Source organism: Acipenser ruthenus, chromosome 16 (assembly GCF_902713425.1).
Source record: "Acipenser ruthenus chromosome 16, fAciRut3.2 maternal haplotype, whole genome shotgun sequence".
NCBI lineage: Eukaryota > Metazoa > Chordata > Actinopteri > Acipenseriformes > Acipenseridae > Acipenser > Acipenser ruthenus.
Window position 1 is genome coordinate 27,079,707 of NC_081204.1, and position 21,956 is coordinate 27,101,662.

General features: G+C 39.3%; 3 protein-coding genes across 3 annotated transcripts; 2 read left to right on the top strand and 1 right to left on the bottom strand.

Moving 5' to 3' along the window:
* Positions 1–3,011: 3,011 nt before the first annotated feature.
* LOC131697804 (cis-aconitate decarboxylase-like) lies at positions 3,012–6,918 on the bottom strand. The gene is made up of 6 exons (XM_058989222.1): positions 6,787–6,918; positions 6,557–6,617; positions 6,165–6,352; positions 5,812–5,904; positions 4,861–5,066; positions 3,012–4,525 (listed from the first exon to the last, which is right to left on the bottom strand). Exons 1-6 carry the CDS (start codon positions 6,802–6,804, stop codon positions 3,601–3,603), a joined length of 1,491 nt encoding a protein of 496 aa, XP_058845205.1. The 5' UTR covers positions 6,805–6,918; the 3' UTR covers positions 3,012–3,600.
* Positions 6,919–7,035: 117 nt separating this feature from the next.
* On the top strand, positions 7,036–13,167 carry LOC131697875 (uncharacterized). The gene is made up of 8 exons (XM_058989617.1): positions 7,036–7,180; positions 9,137–9,311; positions 9,680–11,146; positions 11,540–11,632; positions 11,764–11,868; positions 12,305–12,414; positions 12,608–12,805; positions 12,943–13,167. Exons 2-8 carry the CDS (start codon positions 9,155–9,157, stop codon positions 13,165–13,167), a joined length of 2,355 nt encoding a protein of 784 aa, XP_058845600.1. The 5' UTR covers positions 7,036–7,180; positions 9,137–9,154.
* Positions 13,119–15,247, top strand: LOC131697803 (putative threonylcarbamoyl-AMP synthase). Its single transcript, XM_058989221.1, has 3 exons — positions 13,119–13,836; positions 14,132–14,226; positions 14,328–15,247. Exons 1-3 carry the CDS (start codon positions 13,715–13,717, stop codon positions 14,411–14,413), a joined length of 303 nt encoding a protein of 100 aa, XP_058845204.1. The 5' UTR covers positions 13,119–13,714; the 3' UTR covers positions 14,414–15,247.
* Positions 15,248–21,956: the final 6,709 nt, after the last annotated feature.

Genomic DNA, 21,956 nt, shown 5'->3' on the forward strand with positions numbered 1-21,956 from the left:
GGCTCATTCTTCTTGGCAGATTTGCTATAGGTTGTTCAGGTTGGTTGGATGACGCTTGTGGTTCGCAATTTTCAAATAGTGCCACAGATTCTCAATGGGATTGAGATAAGGACTTTGACTGGGCCACTGTAGGACATTCACCTTTTTGTTCTTGAGCCACTCCATTGTTGCTTTGGTCTTGTGCTTGGGATCATTGTCCTGCTGAAAGGTGAATTTCCTCCCAAGCTTCAGTTTTTTAGCGGACTGAAGCAGGTTCTCTTGCAGTATTTCCCTGTATTTTGCTCCATCCATTCTTCCTTCAATTTTAACAAGATACCCAGTCCCTGTTGACGAGAAATATTGCCACAGCATGATGCTGCCACCACCATACTTCACCGTAGGGATGGTGTGTCTTGAGGCATGGTCAGTGTTAGGTTTGCGCTACACATAGCGCTTTGAGTTTTGGCCAAAAAGCTCTATCTTGGTCTCATCTGACCACAAAACCTTTTCTCACATCGCAGCTGGGTCACTCTCATGCTTTCTGGCAAACTCCAGACGTGCTTTCAGATGGTACTTTTTGAGTAACGGCTTCTTTCTTGCCACCCTCCCATACAGACCAGTGTTATGCTGAGATCTTGATATGGTTGACAGGTGCACCATTACTCCACTCCCAGCCACTGAACTCTGTAGCTCCTTCAAAGTGATTGTTGGCCTCTCTGTGGCTTCTCTCACAAGTCTCCTTCTTGGATATTATTTTGTACCCTTTCCCTAATCTATGCATTTGTATCACTTTATCTCTAACTTCTGTAGAATGCTCTTTGGTCTTCATTTTCCTTCAGATTCACAGCCTGACCAATGATCCTTCAACAGTGGGGTTTTTATCCAGAAAATGTGACAGCAACTTTAATGGTTCATAGGTGGAGGCCAATGGTAAGGTAATTGTGTCCTTGTTAGGGCAATTTCTTTCATCGGTGTAAACTGGGAGCTTCCACAGCACAGGGGTTGAATACTTATGCAAGCAAGATATTTCAGTTTTTTTATTTTTCTTAAAAATATTTCCCAACATAAAACCAATGTCACCTTACAATAATTGATTTTGAGTTTCAGTGTTTTAAAATAAAATATCAAACAGAACAAAATTTCAATGTACCATTTGTAATTCAGTAATATGAGATGAATTGGTCAGGGGTCTGAATACTTTTGCAAGGCACTGTATATATCCCTATATGAGGAAGTGTAGGATTACATTTCTCTGCAATGCACCTGCACCCAGGTAAACCAGGTAAAGGTGCGTGGAAATGGCAGTGTCATAGCAGCTCTTTCGGTTGGAAGAGGTCAGTGACATTTGTGGTTTATATTTGACAGAAGATTGTGTTTCTAAATTTGCAATAAGTGATGTCCCCAGATCATGAAGTTGACACACAAAAACAGGTACTGCAGGTTGAAGCGCTGGTGCGTGTATTTATTACACAAATAAATAAAAAAGCCAACAAAAAACACTGCTCACAGAGCCAAATAAACACAAATACCTCCACCAAAGAAGTAACAATTGTCTCTTTTCTTTTGATACTTTCTCCTTTGCTTACTTGCTTGCTTAGTAGCTCGCTCACGCTCCTCCTTCCTGCGCACCCACCCAGGTCAGCAAATGCTGCGGGTTTTTATAGATGTGGTCATCTCCGGATTAGCAAACACTTAATCAATCTGGAGATGACGAGTTTGCACGAGTTTATGGGGATGGGTTTTTTACATTAACAAACATTCACCCGTTCTAAATCAACACAAACAATACATTTAAATCATACAATAACAACATCATTTGTTGCTGAATGCATGTCAATGCATACCCTGCATTCGTCTGTTTCACCCGCTAGACACAAATTACAGCACCAGCTCAATTGGAGCTCCAACTCTTAGCTAATCAACCTCTATCCCTCAGGGATAAACCACACCCGGAATTGGGGAGATTTCTGAGGAGATAACTATTTTGTTAGGTGAGGAAAGACTTATTTGGGGAAGTTTGATGGGTTATTTACATTCCCAGATGATTCTAGGTTAGGTAGAAGCTGGCTGCAAACACTAATATTAAAAATGATCCCATAAGTTTACAGAAAAGTTCATTTGAAGTTTAAAATGTTATTATTTTTGGTTTTCTTTTTATAAGCTCAATGTCCCACTCCACTCCATCTTACTGTTGCTGGTTCTTGCTTACGTAGATGTGTAGGCTGTGTTTCTTCCAAATTGCTAACATACAAAACTACAGGACAGGACCGCCCAGGTGTATTAAAGTAAAGCAGGAGAGGACCCCCTGTAGAGATGGGGTCTCAAATGCAGTCTCAATATGTGAAATGGCCCCTCCAGAATAATTTTAACAACACGTGGACTTGCAACATTGAATAAGTCCTGGCAGTCAATGGTGGCTATTTATTGCTGTTATTGCTCAATTAAAAAGCATGTGCTGTCAGTGTTTCATGAGTATTGACACAACTGTTCCAACATTTTCTTGAATTCAGGCAGTTGCAAAACATATTTTCTGTGTTCCTTGCTCTGTGTATAGGAGTGCTGGGTACCGTTTGTTCAATTGCAACCTCTTGTTGAAATCAGCTGTGGTCAATTAAGTGAACGAGGCCTGTTTTCCTTGCCAGGAGAGAACAGGAGAGGAGTAGACCTGCATTCGTGTGGAAGTACCTCATGAAACCCACCAAGTATTCTCTTTCTTTTAAACTGAGACTGTTTCCAATAACAAATAATGTTTGTCATATATTTTTAACTTTTATTGTGCTGCCCCCAATGCCAAATGAGAACAGAAATAGAAGTTAAAGAAAATGAAATAACCATTGTTTCCGATGAATAGTTCTCTTGTAGATTGTATCAGTATGCTATGATATTTGGTTATAAAATGGCATGGATGGTTTCTTTAACCTAATGTAGGACATTTCTCATTGTAGTCTCACACTGCAGTTTGTCTATTGATGTAATTTGAAGGAGAGGAAAGTAAATATACCCTTGCATGGGCAATTGATTTCAAAAGAGAACACATCATTTTACCAATTTATTATCTGCAGTATATACAATATCACTTAACAATGAAAGTACTGTATTATTGTACACCTTAAACACTGTAAACTAATAATCTTTTTCAATTAAATAAAATATAAACACCAAAACAATTACAATTGTTTCATTTGTATTATATTTGCACACTTGGGGCATTACATTGATTTCACATTTGACGATTTAATTGATTGAATTGACAGATGATATCTTCCAAACTAGTGACCTGTTACACAAATCAACAGTATTGCAATTCCGATGCAAAAGTCTGAAATTACACACAATAAATCTTTGTAAAAGATCAAATAAAATAACAATAATTCAATAAATAGAGCAATAGTGAGATTCACAGTGCTATCAGAATTGAGAGTATATACATTACATAATCCATGTGAACTGTGCTTTACTTACAATTGAGTATGACTGGTAAATTATGCACTATATAACAACAACAACAACAACAACAACAACAACAATACTAATAATAATAATACATTAAAACAAAACACAAATGGCATAAAGATATTGTTTTCTTCAAGTGTACGTCATCAAAGGATGTCATGAAGCCCTTCACTCCAGGTGCATGGTGAGGTGGGAGCAGTCCTGCATGTCTTCTATGTTCTCCACGGCATCAATGATGGCCTCCACTCTCTCTCCTGGCAGGACTGCTCCAGCGTTGGCCCGGAACTTTTTCAGCAGACTGTCACGACTCAGTGGCTTCCTCCAGTGTCCATAAAAGGTGTCGCAACGACCCTTCAACACATCGCCAGTTGTGAGGGTCACCAGCACCTCTGCGTACATCTTATTGAAATTGGCAGGGTTGTCCTGGGGGTGCTCGACCTGTACTCTGCTCAGGAGGCTGAGCAGCTCAGGACGGTCCAGGAAGGCTGGGCTGAAGGATTGTACACTGACCTCGCCGTCCAGCAGAGCAGTGCAGGCGTTGAACTGGAAGGAGTGTCGGGCCTGGTGCTCGGATTCAGGGAAGGGCCGGTTGATATATTTGGAGAGGGGGATTCTCAGTAGGATGTTCTGGATCATAGAGGGGTGGAACCCCCCTACGGTGTTGACCAAAAGCTCCCGTGCTGAGCATGCTGCGTCTGCCACCCAGTGCATCCCCAGGTGTGCAGGGAAGCGCTTGAAGGCTATGTCCTGGTCCTCCAGCAGGAAGCGGGGATCCTGTTCCACCGGGGAGGGCAGAGCCTGAGGCAGGTAGTCGTTGTAGAAGGCACTAAAGCCAGCGCAGCCTGGGGTCGAGTCCAGGATCAGTGTGCTGGCCTCCAGGCCCCGGGATGCCAGCAGTGCCGCCTCCAGACCAAGTCGGGCTGCGTTCCCAATATGAAGAGGCTTGGATTGAGTGGCAGCGTTGGCCATGGGAGCCCCTGCCAGTGAGGCAGCAATCGCCAAGGCGTTTGAGCACTGCGAGCGATCCAGGGAGAGCAGACGGGAGCAGGCAGCAGCACTACCCAGAGGGCCCACTACAGTCGGGGGATGGAACCTGAAGGGAGAAACACTGGCATGACCATCCTGGTAACTGAGAGAGTATTTTACATTATATATGCTTTTAATGGTTTTAAAATTCTGATTTAAAAACAACCTCGGGTAGACAAATGTTTCTTATCATGCCTTCTAAAAAAGGCATGCTAGGAAAGTGTAATAATTTCCAATAAAAACAACATAATCACTGTGAGGCTAAAAAACCACTGAAAAACAGATTAAGATTTGCTTTCAAATTCAAACACGGTCTCATTCATGCTGGAAGAATATTGGCACACTTCCTTCTTGGCAGCACTACAGTATTGTGCCAAGTTTGTTCAGCAGCAGTCTCCTCACCTGTTGGGGATGTTTTGGGCTTCGTTGGAGAACCTCATGAGCCGACCCTGAATCTCAATGCCCACGTTGAAGGCTAGCAGGAGGTCTATCCCACTGGGCTTGGCGTTGCCAGGTAACATCTGAGCAATAGCGAGCAGGGCAGGAAGGACTGCCCCTGAGGGGTGGGTGGCTGGGTGCCAGGTATCATCGAAATCCATTGAATGGACCTGCAAAGAAGAACGTGCGGGCACAGTAAGCACCTGGTACAGTGTGATCTCCACTGACATTCCTGATTGTGAGGAAGCCTGGCAGTGCCCCATCTTTCTACAAAAGAAACCTCAAGGACATGAATACAAACCTGAGCTTTCACTTTTCAAAAAAAAAAAAAAAAAACAACAGGATAAATGGAATGTGTCCTGAATACAGTCACTCCCTGATGGGCAAATATCCAGTATAATGAACAAATTAAATTATTTAAGTATTATATTTAAACAATTAAGGCATTACATTGGTTTTTAATTTTCTGCATTATGAAAATGTTTAACCTCAGATCTCAGAAGTTTTTCTCCTTTGACTTTCTCATAGAACTACTCCTTAATCATCTGTTAAGTAACCTGTAAAGTGCTCTTGTTTGCTTTTCTCAAACAATTACTTAAAACTTGAGATAAAACAAACGTTTAAACTATTTTATGTTGAAATAATAACACATCATCTCTTACAAGATCTACTGATTTGTGTATGTACTGTATATACTAACATTTTGGAATGCTGTATTTCAAGAGGTGTTTTCACGGAAATTAGTTGCAGGCAGTGTAATGAGGAAATGACCAGCCACAGACATGAGGTGCAGAGCTCGTCAGCTGCTAGAATGTGCTCATTTCATGGACTACATTTTTACAATTTGAAAGGGCTGAGCACTGTGTAAACAAACCTGACATTAAAATATGCCAGCCAACAAATACACTGACTTACCGCAACTCCATTGACAAAGGCTGCCAGACTTGGAGAGAGTCTTGTGTGCCTTCGACCAAAGACTGAACTGATGTAATCTGGAGCATACATTTGCTGCAAAGAGAGTTAATCACAGATCATTATAGGGTCTCAATGTTCTTTTAGATGGAAACAAGCAAGTTAAATTCTTGATTATCATCACCCTGGTTTGACAATGCAAACCTCAACTGGAACGGTGACTGTTCAAAGAAACTTTTCAAAAATGGGGTAAGTACTGAAGGAATGGTTGATATTAAAATTGTACAGCCAGGGCCCACTTCTTTGGCCATTATTTTAGGACCATAGCCCAGTGTAAGCCTCAGCTGAAGGATTACCTGGCAGTGCTGCAGAGCCAGCTCAAAGACATGGGAGCTGCTTCCCAGCAGCCCCACCCCGATGCTGTCCAGGATCATCCTCTTACTGCGGTGCAGCACAGTGTCTGACAGCTGGCCTGGGTGCACCAAGTGGATGAACCCTCCAAAACTGCTGGTGATTGTCTCCTCTGGGGCAGGTCTTTCTTGCACTGCAGGACAACAAACAGCAGGTCAGTCTCTGCCTGTGCTTCACTTTAGTATTCAGAGCATCAACTCTACAATAATGCACTAAAATAACAACACTTAAAGACAACTGGGTCCATTGAATTGGTGATGGTATGAAATCCTTAAAATTAACGTTATTTACACAGTTTTTTTTTTTTTAATTAAATAGCTTTTTAAAAAATGTTTACCTTCAGCTGCAGATTTATGTAGAAGTCGCAGGCAGGAAAAGTGCCTTGAGGTTCTCTGAAACTAATTCAAAAAGGGAAAAAAATGAAATAAAATCAATATGATATATGACAGAAAATACTACTACGACTACTATGACTACTACTACTACTACTACTACTACTAATAATAATAATAATAAAATAAAAAATAAAAATGCATACATTTCTAAGAGTTTCAGCGCAATAATTACCTTGAGTGCTGAGAGCATGATGGTGTTCAGTAGATTGCTGTGTACAACAAAGTTCTGTCACTGAGCTGATATTTTGCTGTGGTTCCATCCTCTCTTTATATTCTTTCATACCTGGATGCTGATTGTCCTCCAGGTTCCAAAACCCCTCCTTCTTTTAGTGAAACTATTCAACTAATTGGGGGGATTTTTCTAATTTGACCAGGAAATGGGTTATGTATTGACCAAGAAGGGGTCTGGAATGTTGGGGAATAACCCTCTTTCTGTTCTGGGAGGACACTTACTGAGAACTTGGCACTGGGAGACTACTCCCCTGCTTGAGAGAGAGGTTCTATAAAAAATAAACTCTCACCTCCTAAAGTTCACACTGCAGCTGAAGAGACACCTTGTTGGCCAGGTACTGTAATACCAATCTTGTTTCATATTTTTACAGTTAGACAAATGCTTGTTTGATTATATAGAAAATATTTAAATGTATTTGTTTAATGTAAATTATGTTATATAGTGTGTGATCATTTTTTGTATTATTAAAAATACCAACTGTATTTTAGTTAACTAGTAGAAATGTAGATTATTATAAAACATATATATCAAATATTGCATGCATTGGGGGCGCCCATCCTCATGAGTGTGATAATAATTATTATCACATACCATACAGTATATAATAAAGGAAACACAAAGACTGCGCAGAATATTTCCTTTACAAACACTAAAGATAAATAGATCAAAATGGCAAGCTTTTTCATAAACCAGTATAATAAATGTATTACGTTTTTACGTGAACAAACAGTTAAGTTTACAAAGTATATATACAGTGTGGGTAATATATTTCATTAAAAAAAAAGATATATATCATTATAATCATTTGCATTCATAGAATATCTACATGATTACCTGACATATGCTTTCATTAGTCACCATACTATATTGAACTATACTGTACTGAACAAGTATGCTTAAGACTTAAATAAAATGCCTCTGTATAAACTGGCACTGTGGAAAATAGGTTGTGTTTTTGAAAAGACCACTTAGTTCAGTTTACTATTGACACAGATTATATTACCCACAATTTAATAAAAACATGTATTTATTTATTTGTTTGTTTGTTTGTTTGTTTGTTTGTTTGTTTATTTATGTAGTTTGTGTATATGTATATACAAATAATGGGGTGGATATCCCTTTTTTCTCTTAGTACATGGTTATGCAGTTTCATTTGTATGCTTTATGGTGCATTAAGTTGGTACTGGTATTGCTAACTGTTCCTTGGCTGGCAGGCAGACAGATCACTGATAGCTAGATTCAGGAATTTCCTCATGCATGTCGACACTCCTGGGTGTTTTGTTCAAGCCTTTTCTTCTTTTTCAATAGCATTGTGTATCAGTCATTGTGGCAGGATAGCGGCAGAGGGAAGACTCAGAGACAGAAAGTGCAGTGAAACCAAAATATTTTAATGGACAAAACACAAATAAAAAGGCACGGTGGCCAACCAAAAAGACAAACACAAAAACAGGCTTTAAACATAAACTATACAGAAAGAATCACTCACTCTCTCACACACGTCTTTTCACTGTTCCAAACACTCACCTCCTAACAAACACTCACCTCCTAACAAACACTCCCACTCCCTTTTATACAGGTGCCTGGGCTAATTGGGCGATTCAGACCTCATTAGCCCAGGCACATTCCACACATTCCTCACACATACTCACTGAACCACACCCCAAACTCACTCACATCCACTCTAAACAATACAAAAACACAGAACCACCACAAAATAGGCTGCACCCCATCACAGTCATGCTTGTTTAAGGAAGTAGTTTGACTCTGATTTTGCGATCAGCTGTTCAGTGTTTACCATAAAAATCAGTCAGATGTGCATATGAACTCCAAATCACTTTAAAGGAAAAGCAGAAAATAAACATTTTGGTGTATCCATTTAAATTGTTTCTCTGGGCAGTACCAGATATCTAAATGGAACAACATTACTGAAATGCCAGTTTCTCGGGTTTGTTGTTGCTGAAAGATGCTGAGCTCCAGTCGAGCTGACAGGCTGTGATTGGCTGATTTGGCAGTTGTGGGTACAGACTGGTTGCTTTCATCGCTACAAAGTATTGATTGGCTGTTTGTGGTGGATAATACAATAAATGTGTACCAATTGTGTCTTTGTTTGGTATTTGCTGTCCAATAGAACTAAGCTTTCATTACGGCAAGTCAAAATGAAAAGCCGGCTCTTGCACTGATTGATTTTAAGTTTGATTCACAGTTGATGCTGTGACGTTCCAGTGGGCACCGTCTCATAGAAGCCTGCTAGAGTTGGCTGAGTGTACTCAATGGTTTTCTAATTTGACAGAGTTTTGACGTTAAGAAGATGGCGAGTGCAGATGAATTTGCGGCCATGTTCTATGGAGAGCCGGGGGTCCTGGGCCTCCTGGCCAATGGAATCAGTGCTTTCCTCGTTCTTCTGCAGAACTTCAACGGAGCACAGACTGGTGTACCATCCCAGGGAGTGGAGCACATTCTGGCTGGTAAAAACACAATCTATCTGTGTCTTAGGCAAAACAGGATTCCATGTTCTCTAAACACCAATTCATCCTGTACTGATCTCTTCTATGATATTTAAGATGTTTCTTAATATGGTATTACTCTTATATGCTTCAATACAGTCTTACAGACCATGGGTGTAAGGCTGAGGTGCAGCAAATAAAGTTGGTATTCTATTAGAAAAACAATATGAACATACAGTGACCCTGTATGCTATTTTTTTAAAAAAGAAAAGAAAGATCTTCAGCACAACAATAATTGGACCTGTAATAGCACAGCTGATAATTACTTTGAAGTTTGTTTGTTAGGTGACCTTGCTGGACTCTGACTTCTACCTATCTACATTTCACAGGTGTTCAACTGATTCTGATTGGGGGGGTAACTCAGCTGTTGGCTGGGCTCCTATCCTTCCGGAAGTATGATCACTTAAGTGGGACATCCTTCATCGCATTTGCTGCTCTCTGGGGCAGTTATGGGTCTACCCGTATAGTCCTGGGTGCCTTTCCACCCTCTATTAACAGCACCAACACCACTGACCAGCTATATCCAGCCAACAGCACTTTTCGAAATACAGAATTGGCTACTCCACCAATCGGTCAGTCTGCTATAGCAGGGCTAATCGCTTACATTTCCATCTCATTTATCCTGTCCTTCTGCTCTGCCACTGTAAACTACATCATGCCTTTTGTCTTTGGGGCCATCACCTTGACGCTGATCTTTGAGGCAGTGGGGCTTGTCGGGGGGTGGTCTCTAGTGGTCTCCGGGGTCCTGGAGCTGGTGATCCTCATGTGTGGGCTTTATGGAGCGGCAGCCTTGCTCCTGAAAGGTGTCACGCAACGTTACATCCTCAAGGGCTTTGGGACCCCCCTTTTTGACGTGCTGCTCCTGGGGACGGCCAATAACAGCAACTCCCAAAAAATAGGGGAAGAAAAGAAGAAGAACACCCAATATGCTGAACCCATGGCACTGGGCTACCTGTGCGACACAATCTCTCCTTTCATCTTTGCCTTCTTCTGCTTTGGCTACCTACCTTCCTTCTTTGTGGGCACTATTTGGGTCACTATCAACGCTTTCTCCCAGCTTTTCTCCAGTTACTATGCCTACCTCCGAAAAGACGTCTACCACACAACCAAGTTTTGTCTGCACAGCACCTACTGGCTGGTGAAATCATGGGAGGAGTTTGTGCTGTCAGTTCTCATCGACAGAGAGGGAGCGGTCAGCGGGCGAGAAAGGATGGTTGGTGACTGGTTCTTCCTAGCGACCGCCATTGTTCTCTGCTTGATGTCACTCAACATGGATGTGCTAGAGGTGGCCCATAACTTGCTATTCCTCCTGCTCACGGTATCCACAATCTCCCAGATCCCACTGGGGGGCTACTACATCTTCTTTGGGGTGATCTGCAGCTTGTTCACAGCCCTGTCTCTCTACGGTACCTTTGCCCGACTCATCAATTCCATAGGGGAGAAGACCTTGATCCCTGTTGGGGTGCAGCCACTATCCACAGAGAAGCTCCAGGATGTCCTGGGACTCATCAAACGGTGCTGGGTGAAACCCCAAGACCTCCCTCGCAGCACCGTTACACAGCTACCTGATGCCCTTTTCTACGTGACCAATGGCATAGCTGCCCTCTCTGCCATCCACAGCCAGGACGTGCACCCCACCTTCCTCCATCTCACCATGCCCTGGGTACTGATCCCTGGAGCAATCATCCAGGTTTACGTGAGCCGACTGGGCATCCAGAAGGGAAGGCGCTTTGGGCCCATTATCCCATCCTGCTATGCTGCCATCTGGGCTACCTGGACCTGGTATCGGTTTGCAGGTATGTTTTAATAAGGGGAAAAGGCAATGCCAGTTGTCTTTTTAAGTAAATTCACATGATAACTTTACAGTGATCGACCAATTTGTTATAATAAACCCCTGTAGTAGGCAACAGTCATGTCAGTGGAAGTGCAACCTGTTTTAATTAAATAAAGTGGTTGAGGAAGTATATAGGTGTTGAAAGTAATAAATAAAAGATGTGTGTCCCTGTTGTAAAAAAGAGTAGCTCTGTTTGACTGCACACATGATATAAGGATTCTAGAACAAGCTAAACACTTTCTATTTGTGAAATCCCCCTGAGGATGTCCATGACTGTCCTGCACCTAATTCATGATTTTCTTAGTTGGGAATGTCTTGCTTTTAAAATTAGTAAAATAATGTATTTATTTTGTAGGTGTGTTACTTGGCATTTCTACTGATTTTGCTGGTGGATTCACAGCTGGGGCTGTAGCATTCTTGGTACTTAATGGCTTCCTAATGCTTATAGGTAAGTAATTTTAATGGAATTGGAGCTTCATCTAACATTTAGGGGTTTGTTTAGTTGGAGTGAAAAGTGTCAGAGTAAATGGATGGAAAATATTAATGTGTGTTGCTGTGTGTTTTCCTCTCTTTCTCAAGGTGCCTATGTAAATGTTGTGCTGCTGTTGCTGACTCTTGTCATGGAGGTGATTGTGGTGTGTTTCCTGCTCTCCACACTGGGCAGACTGCCTTACCAACTGGAAAGTAAGAGTCTCCCCTTCTCCTTCCCCAAAGTCAAACCTGGAGCAAAGATTAACAGCAACTTGTTATATAAACAATTTGAATTAGGAAGGTAGACATCTATCACCCGAACACCATACATAATGGCTAATAATTTATCCTTAATGAAAACATATTCTGTGTTTTGATTGGCAATCAAACGGGTTAAGTTCTTGACTAAATGTTTTCCTTAGACTAGAGTATTCATCTTTGGCTTTTGATTGAACTGAACTCAACAGATCCTAGACTTTTGGCTCACCCACAGTTCACGCATGGCAATCTCTCCTGTTTCTCCCCAATGTTACCATTGTTGGGTCTGTTTTGTTACACACATGCACTACCTCTATGGAGCCTGCCTGTAGACTCCAGTACATTTTCTTTCCAAGGATGGTGATAAAACTAAGTTGGTTTTCCATTACAGTTGCGATGCTGGCCATCTTCTCTTTGATCTGTTTGTATGGTACTCTGGCCTCCCTTGCAAATTCCATCTTCACAAAGGAGCTGCTGCCTCTCGGGCCCCCATTGCTGAAGGTAAAGTTGTCATCAAGCTATATCGGAATTAGTTTTAAAATAATGTTTTTTTTTCAAAATAATAAAGATTTTTAATAGATCCTTAAACTAAGGTATGTCCACGAAGCCTTTGAATTCCCAGTGGTCATTACAAAAGTGCTGAAGTGGATTGTTGTAGATTTGAGCATGCTTTTAAATGCACTCTTTCTTATAGGCTACACAGGAAAAAGCTGACAAAACTCCCCCTCCTCCTCCTTGTTCCATCGCCACCTCAAGAAAGACCAGTGGGCTGCTGAGCATCTCAAAACTCCTGGATGCTGGTGGGGTCTGTGGTATTCCCACTGATACTGTGTACGCATTGGCAGCATCCTGCAAACACCCACAGGCTATAGAGAAGATCTACAATATCAAGGTATGGACTGGCGTATTTATGTGTTTGTTTGTCTGTGCTGTACAAAATAAGCACTCAAGAGTTCTTTTGCATGGAGGCAGGAGTAGAGTCACTTTCCAGAGCCATGCTCTCAGCTCACACTTCTGTCCCTCTTTCAGGATCGCCCACAGGAGAAGCCCATCTGTATCTGCATCTCCAACTTGGAGCAGCTGTCAACTGCCAAGCCCCCCTTCAGCCCCCTGCTCTGGGAGTTCATGAGGAACGTCTACCCAGGAGGCATCAGCTGCATTGTCAAGAAGGGCGAGTGGCTCAGTAGGCTAGGTGAGTTCAGACAGGCTCTTCCATCTAAAGGAAATGATCCCTGCCACCGTACAGGCAGTTAGGTCAGCTACCGTTTGTATGTATATAGGATTTTACACAGTACGTTTTTGTTATTTAGTTGTATTACTGATATTACTGGCAAATGGAAAAAAAACTTAAGTGTAATATGAACTATTTAAACACCTGTTAATTTAATGAAAGTACTTTAAAACTCCTGTTGAAAGTTTAGTTGTATGTTTCTAGTTTTGTAACATTAATAGATGTTTTTGTCCTTCCAAAAATTGGAATGTATAATTTAGAGAAAAAAGCGAGGTCTGTGTTTCAAATCCTGGCAGTCACTGCATTGGTCTAATAGTTTATGGGTGTTATGGCAATTTCTGTGTAAAACCACAGGTGACTTCACTCTCCCTTTTATAGCACTGCTACATCTGTTGACTCTTTTACTCATATGGAAGGCTATCATTTGTTTCCTTTAAGAAAATCCAAAAACCTGTGTGAGTTTAGTTTGTAAGAGAGGCTCTGTCCAAAGACCCACGCTCACAGCCTTCTCTTGGTTCTGGTTTAGGAGTCGGGGCAGCCTATGACAGAGTGGGGACTAAAGAAAGCATCATGATCAGAGTCCCTGACCACACAGTGACCGCCCATCTGTGCAATATGACTGGACCACTGGCCATCACTTCAGCCAATCCAAGTGGAGAGCCTGATAGCACACACCATGACATGGTGATAACGTAAGTATTTGTGCTGTATGCTAATGACCAGGTGACAGCCACAACAGCAGCCGTTAAGGAAGATTCATTTCTATTCTAATTGTTAGATACTATATTCATGGCAGTGTGAGGTTGGTCCTAATTATTGAGCGTCTACTGGGTACTAATGGGAAAAAAGTGTTGTATCATGGATACATAATATTGCATGTTAGAATAATATTTACCTGCATTAAAGGACCTACTGGGCTAGTGTAGGAAAGCTAATATTTTGTAGTCACTGTTATAAATGCTATAATTTCCTTTTTGTTTCCCACAGGCGTCTCGGGCACAAAATCAGTGGGGTTCTGTGTGACGGAGAATCAAATGAAGCGGTCGGTTCCACTGTGGTCAACTGTTTGAAGATAGATGAAGGTATTTCCTTGATATTTTTCCTGTTCCCTTTTGTTTAAGGCAGCCTGGACTGAGAGCTTTTTTTACTGAACACTGTTACTCAGTTTTATTTTCTCTTTCAGGTACAATCACTATTATACGAGAAGGCTGTTTTCCTGCTGCCCAAGTTAGACACATTTTTGAAAAAGTCAAAAATTCCATGGAGTAAAGACAAGGAACACTCACTACAAATAACAGTAACGTAGTGAATCACTTCTCAGGATGTGAGAAGTGTACTAGCTGGTGAAAATGTGAGCAGTGATCTTCAATTATGATGTAGTGACATCACTAGGATAATAAATTATTATTATAGTATTTATAATTATAAAAACTGTGCCATTTAATTTATTCTTAAACTTGTTTCTGTGAAGACTGGCAACATTTACTCCTGAAATGAAGATTTCAAATTTTACAGTCCACATTTGTGAATAATGTATATAGTAATAAAGTATAAATAAACATTTTGTGTGTGCATATATTGAAAACACTTTGATGGTAAATTATAATACAATTTGTGTATGCTATGTACTTTATGTAATTATATTTGTTATAGGTTTGTATTTATAAACTAATAAAACAAATCAAATAATTTGGTGAATCTTACCCCTGAATGCTATTTGCTATGATTGTCTCAAAATCCTGGATATAAAAGAACTGGTCAAGCAATTAAATGCATAGTATAGGCATTAGAAAAACATGGTCAATTGTTAAAAATTATATTTGTCGGGGTGACATTTCTGTTTTGTATCTGCTGTGAATTTCCTTCCTTAAACATGTGCTGTTTTATTTCATAAGACATTTTTAATACTGTGTATATATGTATATAGATATTTTTTTTCTATTCTTATAAAGTATACTATGTCTAGGAAGAAGTGACTGGATTTTGAATCTGTAATTAATCCTTGTTAAAACTGTATAAACTGTTCAATGTCTTATAATTACAACATGTATTCTGTGATTGTCCTTATCAATGACCATCAATAAAGTATAATTAAGACTCAAATGACTAATACTTGAAACTTAACAAGATTACATTTATTTAATTTCCAAAGCACAACTTAAACTTCCATTACATTTAGTTGCAGCATCCAACAGCAGATTTAAGATAATGGCCAGGTTACCTGTTTTCTGCTGGGAGGTGATGGTATATGACTCCTTCACATGGTGGATAGGAGATCTGGAGATGTTGGAATCATCTTGGGATGTCTCACTACCCTTATATCTATACTGAAAACATGTTTAAAAATAAGATGAGGCCCCTTAACTATTTCCTTTTAGCTTTTCTCATGAAACTGGTCATAAACCAATTTCTGTCAAACAAGTCAATATGTTTATGTCCCAGCCATCACCTTACAATATATACCATAGGTTAACTATCGGTCAGTGCATATATATTCTCCTGCCAAAGCTTGATATAATACATCTGCCGAAGCCTGAACGCATCTTTGGTACACTCAGGCATTTCCCCTTGACATTTTTACTTTCTATACATAGTTCACTGAGGACATCATTAAAACTCCCTCTGTGTGTTATCTGGATTTGAGACTTGAGTTTTACAGCAACTCAGACTTTCTTAATTGGTTAAACTCAAATCTGTCTCTTCTCAGTCAATTACACAGTACAGCAGTCTAGTCCAGTACAGCTCCAAATTATGCTGTATTGCTAAGCAGGCGCGCAGCTTGATAAAAGGAAAGTAATTCTGAATTCAGCTGTTTAATTTAGGTTTGGAACATACTAAATACAAACAAAAAGGTTTGGGATGAAACCTGAACTAGGATCGGTACAGTGATATCTTTCACTATTAAAAGTTAGAAGTATCAAACCCCTGAGAATTACCCCTGAGAAGTACAGCCCAACCCCACCACCGCATGACCCAGTACATCACAACCCCACCACTGCGTGACCCAATACAGCGAGACACCTTTACAGCGACAGACCTCCATCATGAGCCCTGTTACAGCGCATCACTGCGCACAACTTTGTAGCTATACTTGCTGCCTGCCTGAGATGCATTCAGGGTCTTAAGTTATTGTGAAGTAGCTGCCTGGTTTGTTTCAAGTTATTATCATTGTTATTATTTATTATTTTTATTTTATTACACATTACCTTAACAAGTTGCTCTTCTTCAGTAAAGACATGTTTTCCATGCAGAGTTTCGATAAAGGACACTTCAGAAGCAATTCATGTTCAAAGCACTTTTTTTATTATTATTTGGCTTACAGTACCAAAATAAATAAGTAAAGTCAAAACAAAGTGAAACGAAATTCTGCTTCCCTCTCTAACAAAAATAGTTCCAGTGTCACACTAATATCTGCTCGGTTGGAAAATAAAACTTCAAAAAAAAAAAAATAGTAATAATAATAATAATATTAATAATAATAATAATAATAATAATAATAATAATAATAATAATAATAAAACTGCAGTCTTTTTTTAAGTAAATTACCTTATACATGTGTATGTGTATATGTCTAATTCATTCATTATTGTAGGGTTACATGTAAAAATACTACAGCATAAAACATAATGGAATATATACAGCAGCTAAGGTCGAAAGTTTTGCATCACCTAGAATTTTAGGATTGAGTCAAAATTAAAATAAAGTGCCTATATTAGCATAATTTAGCTATTTTATTTAACATAATGTAATCAAATGATCTTGCAAAAGTCTACCAGAAGCCATAATAATAGTACAATATTTCATATTAGATTTTGAAATGTCAACTTTTTGTCTCTTTCTCGTTAAGTTTGGAAAACTATGAAGCGGTATGTAATTTAATATGTTAACGTAACATTATTAGCCGGTTTCAACTGACTTTATGAAGCAAAATGTGTTCATTCTACAGGGTGATGCAAAAGTTTTGGCCATACAGTAGCTGTAGTATAGTATAGTAACTGCATGCAGCCTTTCTTTTGAAAAAAAGTCCCTGTTCATGTTCATTTAAAATAAATACATGTAAATCTGTCTAAAATAGATGTGTACTGCCTGGGAATTCAATACCATGTGCTTTCTTATGCATGATTACATTTGAATTGCTGACAGTGTATCAATCTCTGAGATTATAATGGAAACACATTGTGTAGAAATGGAAATGGAAATTGAAAGCACATTTTAATAGGATGTTTTCAAGCAACATAATTGATTTCTAAAATGTTTTCCTTTTCAAAGTTGACTTATATCATGGTAAAAGCATTGCAAAGTGTAGTTTAAGACAGCAAAAAAAAGGTATGATACATGGCAAATTAAGGTAAATGCATAGACTAAGTATGACAAACTGCAAAATGAATGTGCATTTTACCATGGTAAACTTTTACAATAGTGTTTTCTGTTCATTATGAGCTTCCAAACATTACCCACGAGCATTCCTCAAGCCTACCCCTTCACTGACTGCATTATTGTGGGGGAAAGACAGAACAAATCGGTCTCCATTTTTTGTATTTTAAATTATGTATTTTACATTTAATCATAATGTGATGTGATTTCATTATTTTTCTTTTCATTAAGAATCAAAAAAAGTGTAACTAAGGTTGTCTCAACTGCCTCTCGTTTTTAAGTCGTTTATAAGAAGGGTGTCTCTTTATTGTATAAGAGATGTCATCTTGCGTAATTTGGGTGAGAGGACCGCGAAGCTACAGGACTAACTGCGCGAAATGATGTCACTTTCCAGTAAGAGACACCCTTCACACGACGTATTAACGTATTATAAATCACACACATAAGGATTAGACACACACATATCTATACAGTGAAAATAACTTTTATTTTCGTTAAATATAACATTCAACCCCCCTTCTCCCTGTCTGAAAATGGTTTGGTCCAGGATCGACCATAAATGACCTACTACAGTAGCCGGTCTGTGCTGTGTTTGCAGACTAGTTAAACGTGACGAAACTATTTATTAAAAAACAAACGTACATCCTGTAAAACTTGCACCACTAGCATGTAAGTGTCCTGAAGTGCAGTTAGTAACTGAAGAGTTGAAACAGTGGCTCTGATTTGGTGTAGGAAAGAAGCATCGCTGTCGCAGCAGGTGGGACTTGTTCCTGAAGACTTGCGTGAAGAAATGTAGCCTATTTATTTCCCTTTTTTGCATTTCATCCGTGTTTGTCACGTAATGCTTGAGACTGAGTTTGCTCTTGTGTCTGTAATGCTGATGTTTGAGTGACATATTCACGGCCAGTGACATCACGTAATATGACCCAATTACTTATCCAAATTAAAATAAAGGTCAACGTTAATAACAGGATTTTCCATTTTGCTATGTTTTTATTTAGAGCATTTTATTTCTTTAAATACAGATCATTCTATGCACAGAATGACATTTATACACAAGACAAGAGGTATAGGAATGTTTGGAAATGCTGCTCTGTGATTGGTTGATTTCTCATATGTGATTTATAATAATTGGGATAGCCACTTATTCGGGATATTTTTCCTTCTTCCAAGGCGTCCCGATAAAGCGACGCAGACTGAATTAAAGTAAGGTACATTTAAACCTACTTCCCTTTGGGGTAAAATGTCTCTATGTATGTGTAATAAAATACTGCTCTTAAAATGCAAGTGGTGTCCTGACTGATATGCAATCACAGAGTTTGTAAAATAGCCTGGGGAGCATTGTTACATGATGCTCATTGCATCATCCTTGAAATCCAAATAGACAAGTCTAATGAAAGGCACAATAAAAACTATATTGCAGATTCATCTGGCTGTGGCTGATTTGAAATGTAAACGGTTTTTAAATGCAAAAAACACACCAGGCAGAGAGAATTGACGCACGGCCCTCCTGCTTTTACAGGCAGCTAAAGGTGATGAACTGGAATCACTAGGCCCACTCTGGGTCTGGCTCTTAACTCCTCAGCTCTCCCACGGGGACATTGTGTTTAAAATCAATATTCATGACAACTTCATGCTCCTTCATTACTAAAGTAAGCATGAAGCTCTGCCAAAGCTCAGTAAATCGCTCAGATGCTTTTATACTGCAATGCCATAAACATTCAACTACACACAGGTGTTGTCTGAAGAGGTGTGTCTTGAGGAGGCGCCGGAAGGTGGTCAGGGACTGGGCAGTCCTGGATGCGAGCGGTGATCCGGAGTCAGTGGAGTGAGCAGAGCAGTGGAGTAGCGTGGGAGAAGTGAAGGCAGGAAGCACACCAGGCGAGCAGCGGAGTTCTGGATGAGCTGGAGCTCACAAGTCTAAGCCAATGTTCCACTGTTACACGGTATTAAACTGTAAAGCAGGTGAAGCCAACAGAAACAGCCTCGCACGACTTTGGGGATTAAGGAAATCAATTTTGCTAATATTTAATCTACACTAAATGTAACCTATGCGTTAACTGATTAAAAATTAAGAACCACTCAATGATTGCAAAATTGCAAGGCAACAGAAAAGTTACATTTACAGAACATGAATCATAAATATGTTTTACAATAAAACAAGTATGGAACAACTATAGGATATGTCTCATTTTCAAGAGTCTTAGTGTCTCCCGACTTTTTAAACTCTACTTTTATAGTCTTGGGGCCACCCCCCATCTCCCATCTCAAAAGTGATGTGCTTACCTGAACAGGATAGGCAGAGGTTGGCACATAGCGAATAACGAAACCACAGCGCCTCCGAGTGGACAGGTTGGGCTCACTGCCATGGACTGTCAGACCATCGTGGACCTGGGGTATAAGAGTGAGTATAGCGCCCTCTTGTGCCGACAGGAGAATTTCTTGTGAATTCTACTCCTTTTTATTGAGTATCCAACATTTTTTATGTATAAAAAATACATAAAATTTCTCAAGGATGTCATTTTTTGGTTGTAATAGCACTCTTAGAAGCCCAATTTGAAAGGGAAGGCCGCAATTGCCAAGCATACATGTGGTCATTTATTGTTCCTGAGATGTTAAGCTTTCTTTTGATACCAAATGCACACATATATATATATATATATATATATATATATATATATATATATATATATATATATATATATATATATATATATATATATATATATATATATGTGTGTGTGTGTGTGTGTTATTGTGTACATAGAGGTTACTTACAGACATTTGTCCGGCCTGTAGAGGGCACTCCACAGCCTCACTCGTGTTGAGGAGGTGATCTAGGATCTCCTGATTGGCTGTCAGCATGTTCCTCAGGCGGGGTGAGGTGATCTGGGGGAGGAGACCTTGATGGTGACTTCTTAAAAGATATTATGGAATTAAGTTTCATTTAAAGACATTGAAATTGCTTAAAACTGAACATCAGTATTTATACCATTAAAGTTGACCGTTAGACTGCAGTTTAAGATTGATTCATAAAATCTAAAAACATACCATTAAATCCTTGGCGGTCCAGTGGTTAAAGAAAAGGAGGTTCCTACTTCAAATTCTCAGCTACTCACTCACTTTGTGTGACCCTGAGCAAGTCATATAACCTCCTTGTGCTCCATCCCACAAATAAGACATCAAACTGAGGTCCTATTGTAAGTGAATCTGCGGCAGCAGTTGTTGATGCATAGCTCACCCCTTAATCACTGTAAGTCGCTTTGCATAAAAAGCATCTGTGAATTAATAATGATAATTTTGAAGAGGAATAGTTTATTACAATATTATATCAAAACAACATCCAGATTTGAAATTATTTTGAAAAAAAATGCTGCTATAATAAATATATATATGCCTCTAAAAAAAAAAATTGTTTACAACTAGTTATAACAAATCCAGTACACCTTACCGTACATATAAATTCAATGCAGACGTATTATGTTCAGTTGTATTTTATTCCTTATAGATTTTAAATATGCATTTCATGTGGGTCATGCTTCAATTTGGTTTATTAACTGCTGACAACTGGTTTACTAAACTTATTTTCATTTTTACCAGTGGTTAGGTAATATACAGTAACCTATTTATAAATAATAAAAAAGGTCAGCTAAACCTGTTCAGCTGATCCCTATTTCAGTGTTATCAACTTCACGTGTGTCATGTTATTGAACGATGTGCAAAGGCACTTTTAAACATGTTACTGTAGTAATGTTTAGCAAGTTAGAGCTGTTTTTATTGTATTATACCTTAGTTTATATATAGGTTAACACAAAATAATGTTTGTTGCCATGTTAGTAGGCTGTTGTTAACAGTTACTAAACTGAAATGTCCCTTAAAATCATGGCCCACAGCATTGCTAATGCCTGTTACTATTGCTTATAAAATGCATTTAGTGCTGCAGATGCATTATTGAGTGTTTATGACTAAAGTGTAACCGCATGAACCACTTGGGGATATCTTAACACACCCCAGAGAAAAAGAACTGGAATAAAGATGACTGGTTACTAGGGGTGTAGTGAGGATTCATATTTGTAAAAATGGCACACAGACAGGATACGATGCTGGACCAGGAGAAAGATAAACCCAGTGAGGCATGACATATTCAGTTTGATCTCAGATGCATTCAATTGCATTTGCAATATCCACGTGGGACTGTGCCCATTGGAGCTGTAAGTGTAACTACACAGCAGTGTTTCTTTAAAAACATCACATCGACATGTTCCTTTCTACGCTTCCTTGGTGCTCATGCGGCGTGCAGTATTATCAACCACTGGAAAAGGTCAAATGTTGCCACGGCGAATTAGTGAAAAATCTTCATGTTATATATATATATATATATATATATATATATATATATATATATATATATATATATATATTGAAACATCTTCTGACG